Below are 13,214 nucleotides of genomic sequence, written 5' to 3' on the forward strand. Positions count from 1 at the left end.
GAAAAAAGTTCGAATTGCAAGGTTAACAGTAGATTGTAATTATCCCTCAAAATATGCAATTGTTAAATAACCCTCCCTTTGCTCCCCTCCCCCTTTTTTTTTTTTGGGAGAATGTCCTCCCTTCATTTCGGGTGGGCAACAATTTCGGTGGTTTACTGGTTTCATTGCAAAACCAAATGTTGAGCCTAATTAGTGATTACACAGCATATCCACCCAAGCAAATGAGTCGGATCCTTCCAAACACCGAAACCTCCAAATAGTTTCCTTTTATTTCGTCCTACCTTCATCGACGACAATAAACAGACTCACACTTTCCAGTCCACTCCCTACTTTGCGCCAAAAATAATCCCGTGACTCAGTCAGACTCAGAAAGAGAGCCCGTGAACCCAATTTTCTAATTTTACTTTATGCTTTTTCCCCAATTTCTTTAGAATAGAAATTTTCAACAATCCTTTACCATCAAATTCTAATCTATACATATCCCAATTCCATATCCAAATCAAATCAGCCAACAAACATCACCTATACCATACTCACTACTTTCTTTATATATAAATAGAATGACCCTCTCAATCATTCATCACAGAAAACCCACAAAACCCATTTTCACTTTCTTATCAAAAAAATCATCAACCTTACTTCTCATCACTATGTCCACTCTCTTTGCCCTTTCCCTCCTCTCTCTCATCCTCTTCTTCTCTCTCTCCTCCGCCTCTCGCCACCACAACCACCACTCTTCCCCCAAAGCCACACCCACACCCACACCCACACGCACACCCAGTTCTTTGATTCAACAAATCTGTAAAGCCACTCGCTTCCCCGATCAATGCGTGAGCTCCTTATCCCAATCCAAACAACTCCCTGCAGATCCAACACCTCTCCAGCTCCTCTACACATCCATCTCTGTCTCCTCTGATAATCTGCGTACAGCCCAATCAAAGGTGAAGTCCATCCTAGAGTCTTCCGCAGGGAACCAAAACCGCACAACCGCCGCGACCAACTGTCTTGAAGTTCTCGACAATGCACAGTACCGGATCTCTATCACCACCGATGTCGCCCTCCCACAAGGCAACCTCAAAAACGCTAGAGCTTGGATGAGCTCTTCTCTTCTCTCCCAATACGATTGCTGGTCAGCTCTCAAGTACGCAAACGACACGAGCTTGACGGACGAGACGATGTCGTTTTTGGACTCGTTAACCCACTTGACGAGCAACGCGCTGAGCCTGTTGTTTTCGTACGATAATTTCGGAAACGACACCGCTTCGTGGGTTCCAGCGAGGACCGAGCGTGATGGGTTTTGGGAGGCGGTGGGGAAGCCCGGGGGTGGGTTCAAAGGTGGGGTTCCGAGGGACTTGAAGGAGGACGTGACGGTGAGTAAGGACGGAAGTGGGTCTTATAAGACGGTGCAGGAGGCGGTGAACGCAGCGCCCGAGGACGGTGCTGGGAAGAGGTTTGTGATAGGAATAAAGGCAGGGGTGTATGAAGAGACGGTCAGAATTCCGTTGGCCAAGAAGAATGTCGTGTTTTTGGGGGATGGCATTGGTAAAACGGTCATTACCGGCTCCTTGAATGTGGGCCAGCCTGGGATTTCCACCTACAATACGCCTACCGTTGGTAACTAACTTTTTCTGTTTTTCTTTCAGTGCAGTTTTAGTACTTGTTTTCTTTTCATTCCAAAATGCGTATGAATTTTGTTTAAGCTAACTATAACAATAGGATTACTCTAGTCTAACTAATAACGGATTTGAAGGACGTAAAGTAAATGTATTTTATATATGGATAGGGAATGAAATGGTTTGACGGAAAAAATAAAATAGTACAGACCAAAAAGAGGAATTTAAAAAAAAAGAACTTTTTTTTTTTTTTAGTCCAAGGAAAAAGAACTTTGATGGTATCTATCACTGATGATGTAAGAGTAATTTTGAAGTGAAGAACCAGCTGTGAAGGGCGACTTTGTAATGAAATTCTTCAGCGTAGTAAGTAGTAACGTATTGACTATTGAGAGAGAAAATGTAGAATTACGCGCTTTGGTAGGTCCACATCGACATCCACTACAGTATCTGCATGTGAGTGTGGCGTGAGTCGACAATATCACATGGTTGGTTGACGTCTACGTCTACGTCTACTTCCACTCAACTCAAGCGTACCTAATCCTAAACCCACTGTGAATTGTCTCCCCCTAACTTTTACTTTTTTTTTTGTCTTCTGCTAAATTACAAATTAATCCTTTTAACTTTTCTTTGTTATTAATTAATTCAGTCATTCTTCCCTTTGTTATTGATTAGCGTAGCCTGATTTTAATTTAGTCATTCTGTTTGGTTGCGTCCAATCTTGCAATTAGTTTTTACTTTTTAGTATCTTTCATTTTCTAAAACAGCATCGTTTTGGACAAAACTTGATGAAAGAACTACTACACTGAAACGAATGGAAGTCTTTTAATGGAAGTTAAAACACTGAAACGAAATAGATGAAACCTAAATAATTGATATATATGAAAATATGTCGAAGTTTCAATTTGTACAATTTGGTAAGTTAGCCTTATATATATGTGTGTGTGTTTGTTTTATTGAATAAATTATTGAGTTTTTAGCCATTATATTTCTAACCATTAATTTTAACTGAATAAATGAAAAACCCGAAGATATATTATGTTTTCAGTGACATTTACAAGCACAAATCCATCCATTCATGTGAAGCTTATTTCGAAACCAAAGTGCTTGTGAAATGATTTTTTTTTTTTTGGATAGGTAAAATAAGGGAGTAAAATTGTGAAATGATTATAATTAAATGGTTACATGCAAGACACTAGTGAGAGCTAAAAATGCAAATGATATCCTTCTTTGAAGGAGAAGAATTAATTGAGTCCAAAAAATGTAAATGTGAGGAAGCAGTTATATTGAGTTTGCTTTGATAATCACTTCTTGTTCTAATGCTTTAATCATCCATTCCTGGGCAGCTGTTCTTGGCGATGGATTCATGGCCACTGGTCTCACAATCCAGAACACAGCCGGTCCTGATGCCCACCAAGCAGTAGCCTTCAGATCAAGCAGTGATTTATCTGTCATTGAAAACTGTGAATTCCTAGGCAATCAAGATACTCTCTATGCTCAGTCACTGCGCCAGTTCTACAAATCATGCCGGATTCAAGGCAATGTGGATTTTATTTTTGGAAACTCGGCGTCTTTTTTCCAGGACTGCCAGATCTTAGTTGCTCCTCGGCAAGTTAAACCAGAAAAAGGCTCGACCAATGCCGTCACTGCACATGGCAGAACAGATCCTGGCCAATCAACAGGTTTTGTTTTTCAAAATTGTTTGATTAATGGCACCGAGGAATATATGAAATTGTACAATAGCAATCCCAAAGTACACAAGAATTTCTTGGGGAGGCCATGGAAGGAGTACTCCAGGACAGTTTTCATACAGTGCAACTTTGAAGCTCTTATTTCACCACAAGGCTGGCTGCCATGGAGTGGCGATTTTGCGTTGAAAACGCTTTATTATGGGGAATCTGGGAATTCCGGATCAGGTTCAACTACGTCCCAGAGGGTAACTTGGAGTAGTCAGATCCCTGCACAACACATTGGCACATATTCAGTTGAGAATTTCATTCAAGGAGATCAGTGGATTCCACTATCCAAATAATTAGCTAGTCATAAGTCATAAGAGATAGTTTTGAGCTTGTTTTATTTAAACATTAAACCTTATATTATAATTTTAGCTAGTCATATGCCAAGTGATAAATTTGTTTAAATGAAATTTATTTAAAATTTGGAAGTTTAAAGTAAACTTACCCAAACTCTAAGGGTCTGTTTGGGAATCGCTTATTTTGTTGAAACTGAAAACATTTTGTTGAAAATACTGTAGATAAAGGTAAAAGGTAACTGAAATAATATAGTAAGACTTATGAATAGTACTAAAAAATGTAGTGGGACTCATGAATAGTAGCAAAAATAAGCTGCATAGTAAAATAGTAAAATAAACTGGTTTTTTAATTTTGAGCTAAACGCATACTATAAGGTTTTAATAGATTATATGAAACTAGTATAAGATTTAAATGAAATGTTTTTAGAAATTTCGATAGGAAAGGAATGGCTAATATGTAATGAGAAGAGTAGGAAGGCCAACTTCCTGGTGCATGGTTGAGGGCTTCGCCTATTCAAGTTAAAAAAAAAATTGTATGATACTGACTTCGTTTAGGAGCTTATAAAAAAATGGAATGGGATATAATGCATTTAAGTAATAGAAAGGAAATGGAAAGGGAATGAAAAGAAAGGAATATGATGAAATTAAGTAAGAGTTCTACTTATGGAGTTCACTCTTGATGATTGCTTTTTGTTATGAACCTAGTGGTTCTTAACAAAAATGGAATGGAATATAATGCTTTTTGTTAAGGAATATAATGCATTTAAGTAATAGATGAGAATAATAGGGAAACTGACTAAATTTGAGGTAGTCACCCTTCATAAAGAAAGAAAGAGATTAAGAGAGAAATATGCACTAAGTAATTAGTTTATTCTTCAATAATAGAAATGTAATTACAAGTAGATATTTATAGAATCATAAAACTATTCTATTGGCCCACATGGCGTTATCCCTATGATCCTATTTTTCTCCATATACATTAATAATACCAACATGTGTTAAATGTGATTAACATGCATTGGAATTGTTTCTGTCCAAAAAAAAAAAAAAAAAAAAACATTATGGGAATTGTAGCTAACTAACTAAATGTATTCTATACCTAAATGTGGGTTCCTAACATTTCCCTCTCCTTCAAAACACCTTGCCCACAAGGTGTTGTTGTCATTGACATCTTCATGAGGGGAGAGAGGCCACTAAACCAATACTCCCATGCATCTTGATTATTGAACACGCCGAATACTTTCAATCATTTACTCAAACCACAACTTGAATAGAGGCGTTCCATTTTGAGAAAGTCCAGTAAATGGACACCCTAAAAATATACCAAAATCAGTAACAAACTCAATAGCTCCCATATTGCTTGCTCTGTAACGTTGACAATCAATTGAGCCAATTTTCAGTGCCGCAGATGGACTGGTCACAATGAATTTTCTGGATGTTGCTTGTAGGCATCTAATTGAGTCCAAAAGATGAATTAAGTTACCAGAAAGACCTTTAGGTCCCCACCTAGATGGATGTTGCTTGTAGGCATCTAATTGAGTCCAAAAGATGAATTGAGTTACCAGAAAGACCTTTAGGTCCCCACCTAGATGACCATGTAACAGAACCAATCTTGATATCAGCTAAAGATATCTCTGAATTATCCACATAAACTGTGATATATTTGATAACACCTTTGCTTTTCCAAGGTCCAGTATCCTTCAAGATGTAAACATTAAGATGACAAAGTTGGTCAAGCTTAGCAAGTGAATGACTAGTATTGCCATATCTTGTTCTTTTAAAAAATTGATGTGGTATCATGGGATTGACATTGAGGACAAACATCATCCCATTACGGCATTTTATTAATTTCGAAAATAGCAATCTAGGCGAGCAAATCAGAAATGGAACATCTAGTATCTTAGCTTGGTAACTAGCTGTGGTGGTCTGTTCCCAACAACCCTAGGCTTTTGGACTTTGATCTCCAATTTACTTGTATTCTAGGTTGGGCTTATCCCACAATGGGAGGTCTAAGAGGTGTTTCTTTAAGTATATGAGAGAATTAATGTTTCTTTTACACCAAACCCCGTAGTTCTTAGCTCAGCCAAGATGACCACTAGATAGCCAAGTTTCTACCCTAGAATCTGAGCAAGATTCTCTTCTCCTTGACTTAAGTCTTTTCTTACTAATCTTGTGTTTCATTTCCCAAAATTTTCCAACCTCCTACATCTTGCCTCTACTCCCCTATTTATAATCTCCCTTTAGTGGGGTTGTTATGATGAGGGGTTTTTTTCCCACGTCAGTGGGTCCTTCTGTTCTATATTTCTGACCAGATGGGGCTCACCATCTGTTGCTAATATAACCTCCTTGGAACTTGTTCCAGACATCGATTATTGCTCGGCGGATGGATTCCCCTAAGGCATTATCCATTGTTCAGGCACATTGATGTGCATTGATAATAGCTTAAATTTGCATATTTATATCATTGTTAGAAAACATAATCATACTTGTTTTGAATTAATTTATACATTTTATATTTGGTTTTGGAATAATGTTGAATAATTAATTTTGTGCTTAATTGAATTTATTGCATGAATTTGTCTTTTATAGGAGAATAGAATTACATAAGTGGATTTGTGCAAAGAAGAAAGCTAACGGATTTTACTCTTACAGGGGCCATGATGAAGTTAAAGAAGGTCAGCCCAATTAAATTTAAGTCCAATTGGAGCAAGGAATCAAAGGAAATTTGCACCAAATCCAAGTCTAATTGGGATTAGGATTCTAGCCTGCACATCAGTTAGTATTTTTGACATAACTTTTGGATTAGATGTCCAATCAAGATGATTCAAGTTGGGCTAGAAATTTAATTTAAAGGGCTACAACTTTGTAGTTTAACAAAAGTCCAAATTTTGACATTAAATATGCCAAAATCGTCGATTAAGTGAAGCCTAAAAATCTGGGATTTTCTCCAAACGGGAATTCAACTTGTAATAGGATTCCTTAACCTAGTTAAAGGCTCTTTAGGGCAAAATTCAGGGAGGCTAGTGCTAGGGCTGGGGGCTTAACATAGAGAGTGCGGCTACCTCTTTGGTTTTGTTAGGACATATATGAATCATGTTAAGAACATATGTCATTTAGAATTGACTAATCCTATGACAAAATGCACTTTATTTGTAATTAAGTAGATCTAGGATGTGTTTAATACTTCAAGGAACAAGAGTTCAAGTCCAAATATTGAAGCCATACAAATTGGTCCAAGAAAAAAGTGAAGAAGGGTTGTTTATTAAAGCTGGATAGATTCTCGATAGCTGCTCGACAGATAGTATCTATCGAGGCTTGACAGCTTCTCGACAGATACTATTTATCGAGAATTACGAAATCAGAATTTTCAGATCTGCTTTTCGGCCCATGCTGACATGTATGTGTAAGGTTTTTTTTCTCACAGCCCTAGACATATATAAGGCTTATTTTAAAGCCCGTCACATAAGAGAATACATGGAGAACACATGCAAAAAGTGACCGATGCCTTATTCTCTCTTAAAGAAGTTACTGCGTTTTTGTGCTTTAGGGTTTTGTAACTAAGTGCTTCTTGATCTTCATTGTTGATGAAGTGAAGAACTTTACAGCCAACATCTTCTTCAAGTTGGTGAGTTAGTCACGTACTAGGAGCCGTGCATCATTGGTTAGTCACATACTGAGATCTGTGCAAAATGGTGGCATTCATATATTGAAGAGTTCAGAGGTTCTGAAGCGGTAGAAGGTTTCTGCTATACATTCATCTACGTGGATTGTAGAGTCTAGGGACAAAGGTTTTGTACTAGATTTGAAACTTCTCTTTACTATAGTGAATTGCTTTTCGGGAAGGTTTCCCCTCAGGTTTTTACTGTAAAACTAGTTTGTTTCATTGGTTTTCTTGGGTCATCATATCTTGTCTTATTTATTTCTGCTATGCATGATATTGATGTTCCTTTGTTTTAACAAGATTTATTCATAATCAATCTAATTAACAATTTTGATTTAAAACTTGTTAATTTTATCAACCGGGGTCTAAATTTTCCAACAAGTGGTATCAGAGCGGGTACACTCTAATTGGATTAATTTCCTGAGTGTGATCCTTGACCCCTGTTGTCATGGAAACTCTTGATTGTTTTGATTTGCATGATATTGTGTTGAATGATGATGATAATATTCAAGATGCCTATTGCAAGCTTTATAATTTTTGTATGAAATCCCTTGAATGTTCTACAAAATTAAAAGCTAATTTTAAAAAGGTCAAACTTGAAAAAGATGATTTGATTGCAAAATTAGATGAAGCCAATAATTTGAATGAGAATCTTAAAAATCAAATTTCATTTCAGGTGGACAAAATTAAGAGTTTGGAAAAGCAACTAGTTGAATTTAAAACTGAAGTTGAAAAATTAACTAGTGCCAGACTTGTTGTTGAGCCTAACTCAAAAGAAAAAGATTTTATAGTCCTCCATTCAAAAGGAATAATGAGGAGGTGAAGGCCAATATTGCTAGAATAGATAAAGGTAAAAATTCTGATGATAATGCTGAAGTTTCTAAGCCTATGTCTAAAACTCCTCCTAGGTTGAAAGAAAAATTTGAATTTTTCCCCACTTGTCATCATTGTCATATTGTTGGTCATATTAGGCCAAATTGTCCTAAGTTGAGGTCTCTGTCAACCTCTAAGGTTAGACCTCCTTCTAGGGTGCCAAGTAGTTCTAAAATTGCTCATGTTTGTCACCATTATGGTTTTTCTAGACACATTTGTCCTGATTGCTTTAAGTTGTATTCTCAAAAGCAAGTGTCCAAACGGTCATTGGTTTCCTCTCAAGGAAGTACACCTTTGTTTGGAGAGTTATTAAGGCCCTGTTTGGCTTGTCAATAACTCATATCCCAACACTCATAACTCAAATCTCCTCAATCAAACTCATATCTCAATTTCTCACAACTCTAACTCAATAAAACCCAAAATTCACCTCTATGCTTGTTTGGAAGCAGTTAACTCAAATTTAAATCCTAAATTGAACTGAACTTTATGTCACTGTCTGGGTCCCACATAGCACTGCTATTCTCTGCAACGGCTAAGTAAATACCTGCGTGTAATACCTCTCTCCTCTTCACACCCTTCCCACAAAAAATCTCATCAGCTTCTCTCTCCATTCTCCCCAACTCCTCTGTTGTCTGCGCCTCTCAAACCCCAAAGCCAAAAGACCACAGATTCTCTCCGCCATCGCCATTTTCTCCCTATCCTTGAACCCAAGCGCCACTACACCTCGAAGAGGACGCTACAGCTCTGTCCACCGCATCACCTCTGCCCCTGAAACTGAGCCTAGATAGCCACCATCACACACTGAGAATTCTCTCTCTCTCTCTCTCTCTCTCTCTCTCTCTCTCTCTCTCTCTCTCTCTCTCTCTCTCTCTCTCTCTCTCTCAGAGCATAAGTAAATTATGAGTTTAATTTGTTAAACTTATTTTATTTTATTTTTTTAATTTTTGAAATCAGATGATATTAAGAAATCAGATGGAAGAACAGAAATTGCATGTTGTTGTAGGATTAGAAAAAAAATCAAATGATATTAAGAAATTGAATGAGCTTCATTAGTTTAAGAAATATGGGCTTGAGATTTTATAAAATAAGTTGGTATGCTATTGATTGACATGAAATATGATCTGGCAGATTTTATACTTGTTGAAATGATTTTCATGCCAATTTTTAAGAAATTGTAAGATTTTGCTTTGGTCGCATTCCCTATAAATTTAACTTGACTGTGTCTTTTCTATCAACCTTGTGTGATTGGTGAGTGAGGTTGAGGATTCAAATCCCCTTGGGTACATGAGTAAATACCAATAATAAAAAATTTAATAGAAAATAAATAAGTTATGGAAATTGTTATCTTGTTTTGACATCCAAATTATGTTGAAATAGGTCTCAAACTTGTCTTGAAGCTGGTAGTTCCTGAGCCTTGGTACTTTTCCTGGATGTATATTTTTATTTAGATGTATGTTTTTATCATTCACCGATTACAATAGCTAATATGAAGCCATTATTAAATAAATTGTGACAATAGGTCCATCACTAATAAAAGTGTTGTGTAATTGGACCTATAGTATTGATATTTATGCAATTCATGCCCTTCTTTTAATTCAAAGGTGGGTTTTATTTTGTTTAGTGTCTCTCTGTCTCTCTCTCTGAAGTGACTTTTCTGGATTCTAAACTAGGCATAAAACATGAATATATCAAATATGTGTATTTCTAACTTTGCCTAATGATGAATCTACGTTGGGGACGCCATTTGGATAATAGCTATAGCTAATATAGCACTTATAGAGATATTATTGTCCAGAGATAGAGTCACCACAATGAGCTTTGACTCTCTCCAAAGCTGTCTTCACACAATCCCCACAATAATCACTGCCCAAATCATCCTCACATTGCCCCAACACATACACTGACTCATAGCTCCTTGTGTAAAACAAACCCCCATCACCACTACCACCACTCTTAACCCCACTCTCCACCATATCAAAAGCTGTAGCAGTTAGGGAGAGTGAGGTCCCCTCTGCATTTATACAGACCCATCATGGCATTTTGGCTGTCACCAGTGGTGGTTGTGTAGAAAGTTTTCTGTGAAGCTTGTGAAACTAGAGAAGACAATAGGGTTTTGAGATTTTGTGAGTAAATTGGGTCTAGGAAATTTTGTTCTGCACAACCCTTGTACACCAAGTTTGTGTTATCTGCGGCAATTATGACATAGGGGAATAATAACCAACACATAAAATTTGATAAATGAAAGCAGTGAAAGAGGAGAAAGGTTTTTTGTGCAAACCCATTTGAAAAAGTTTGAAACTTGTTTCTAAACCATGGGTGCTTAATTTGTGAAGGGTTTGGAATAGGAGCTTCCAGAGATGGGTTTTGGTTGAAATTTACTAAAGAGTAATTCAAAGTTTTTATAATATAGAGAGAGTGTGGGGATTTGGGTGTCCTTCCTTGGTGGCGTTTGGAAACTGAAATATATTATTTTGTTGGGTGGTTTTTCTCTTTTCAATGCCTTTAAATGTTTTGTTTGCTAGCTCCAACTTAGCAGTTGCATTAATATTAATTGGGAGAAGATCATTAATGATATTTGATGAGTAGTTAAAGAAATAAATACTATTTTATTGTCAATATATTGAAAGTGAGAAAACTTAGTGTTAAAATGTTAACTATACTCTATACTCAGATTATGATAGTGTGTGTGATGATAAAGGAAGTATGATCTAATTTTATGCTGTTGTAGAGTTGGACCAATAAGTACAGGGAGTGTTTTGACCAAGAATTCAAAGGTGGGACTTTTGGCACAACATTATAAGATTTTATACACTAAGTAGCTAACATCTTTGAACATGGTATTTAACAACTAAGCTTGGTATTTAACTATTGATAACAACTAAGCTTTACGACAATTTGGTTATACACTAGTGTCATCTCTTACTACATACAACTTGATGAAAATTTTTAGTATGGTTAGCTATGTGTTGAATGACAGTGAATATGCCTTGTAGGGGTGCATGTTTCACCACCATGTCGGAGGCAAATGCTAGTAGCTATAACTCCAACTATAGGGGGTATGTGTGTGACATGGATCAGTGCATGTTGCGGACATCTTTGCAACTCCATAATTACGGTAGATGGTTTTATGGCTGTAGACATTGGAAGCCTGTAAGTATCAACTGCGCTTACTATTATCGTTCCTTCACAGTTAAAGTTGCTATGCTCCTCAGCTCATGTCCTTACCAGCTTTGTTTAATATGCAAGGCAGCAACAAACATTGTAAGTCCTTTAAGTGGTTGGGTGGCATCCCATGTAGGCATGGAGCTGAAACAACACCGATTGTCATTGCGAAATTTACTAGGCTTGAGGCCAAGGCAGCTATGGCAAAAAACAATGAGACGGAAGCCCGTGCAATGATAGTAGACCTACTCCACAGGGAAAGAGTAGCAAAGCATAGTGCTGAAAAAGCAAGGGTTTCCCTTCGTATGGTCAATGCGCGAGCACGTAAATATCAAATTGTTGTACTTATCTTTGTGGTGTTGTTTATATTTTCACTTTGTAATAGAGAGGTTGGATTACGGCAAATGTGTCTGCCATGATTTTGAATTTGGATTAGTGGTTTGCATAATGAAATTCAATTATGTGGTTGGACATGGAAATGTATTGTAGGTGTTGGCAGTGCCTTCTAATGTAGGTGTTGGACTTGGCAACGAATGTGTTGAATGATAGACTTATTGTAACCTTGTATATAACATTGATGTTTTGTAATGGCAGCATTCTTATTTTTTGCCATTCCTATTGTTTATAATTTAGTTGTGTTGTTAGTGTATTTAAGCATCGATATGAATAATATGAGGCAAGCAGAATTTAATCCCAAATATCCTTCTCTCCCTTTATTTCTAGGAGCATAGTTGCCTCGAATATGACTAAGTTATCTAAAAAATTGCAGTTCATTGCACATAGTTTATAAAATCACGCTATACCATTACAAAATCACCCATCATCACCAAAGTAAAATTAGGCAAAATGTGGACTTGACATAAACTTCAAATACCATTGACCCTACAATAATAGTGCATAATATAATGGTACAAATACTACAATAACCATCTCTTTTTTGCATCATACATTCGTGGTTCCAAAATAGCGCAATACTGTTATAAAAAAAAAAATACATAACATCTACTGAACATACACCTATCAAATGCTAATCGCCTGGCCTATGCTACCAAGTCTATAAACATCAAAATGTAAGCATTTACAATACAATTCATGTGCGAAATCAATGCCGACAGGCAACATAATCAGCCTACATAGCATCGGTGATGTCATCCCTAAAGTGGGCCATACGTCTCTTTGATACCTCCGACATCTCCACAACATGTCTCTGGTTTACGGTGCTAATGGAAGCTCCATTGTTGCCACTACTGGGCGAAACAACAGGATTTTCTTCATATTCAACATTGTCCCAGGTGTTAAACAATTCATCACTCCGATTATTAATGCGTATAAAATTGTGTAGACAACAACATGTAGTAATCACATAGCGCTGCCTACTGTGCTTGAAGTTTGGCATTAAATTGAGGATGGGAAAACGAGCCTTTAGCACCCCGAATGATCATTCAATAACCATTCGCAAGGAAGAGTGTCGATATTTGAACAACTCTTTCTTGGTTGTTGGAAACCTGTTACTAGAATGGAATTCCTAGGCATGGCACCTAGTTGATTTGTGAGGTGGAAGGAAACTTGTGCCAATAGGCAGGCCTGAGTCCACCAAGTAGTATGATCCTACGTGTTTATGAAGCTATTCAGAATTGGCTACATTAACTATAACAAAAACATGTAAAAATTGATAGCCTATGAGATTAATTGTAGTACTCGTAGGTGGCCATGGGAATCCATGCTTCGGGTCACCAATCACTTCCTCCAATACCCGTGAGTCATTAGCACTACCTTCCCACCCCGCATGAACATAAATAAATTGCATATCCATGTTGCACACACACAACACATTTGTGGTTACAATAGCCTTTAAGCTCTTGTACGCTTAAGTCGC

The 13,214-nt window shown here is 37.1% G+C and overlaps 1 protein-coding gene and 1 pseudogene across 1 annotated transcript; one reads left to right on the plus strand and one right to left on the minus strand.

Moving 5' to 3' along the window:
- Positions 1-211: 211 nt before the first annotated feature.
- On the plus strand, positions 212-3,751 carry LOC142624645 (putative pectinesterase/pectinesterase inhibitor 51). The gene is made up of 2 exons (XM_075798301.1): positions 212-1,614; positions 2,957-3,751. The coding sequence occupies exons 1-2, from the start codon at positions 561-563 to the stop codon at positions 3,640-3,642; spliced, it is 1,740 nt and encodes a 579-aa protein (XP_075654416.1). The 5' UTR covers positions 212-560; the 3' UTR covers positions 3,643-3,751.
- A 6,113-nt stretch (positions 3,752-9,864) lies between these two features.
- LOC142625189 (plasmodesmata-located protein 1-like) lies at positions 9,865-10,458 on the minus strand (annotated as a pseudogene).
- Between the last annotated feature and the right edge of the window lie 2,756 nt (positions 10,459-13,214).

The sequence above is a fragment of the Castanea sativa genome, chromosome 2 (genome assembly GCF_040712315.1).
Source record: "Castanea sativa cultivar Marrone di Chiusa Pesio chromosome 2, ASM4071231v1".
NCBI classification, from domain to species: Eukaryota; Viridiplantae; Streptophyta; class Magnoliopsida; order Fagales; family Fagaceae; genus Castanea; species Castanea sativa.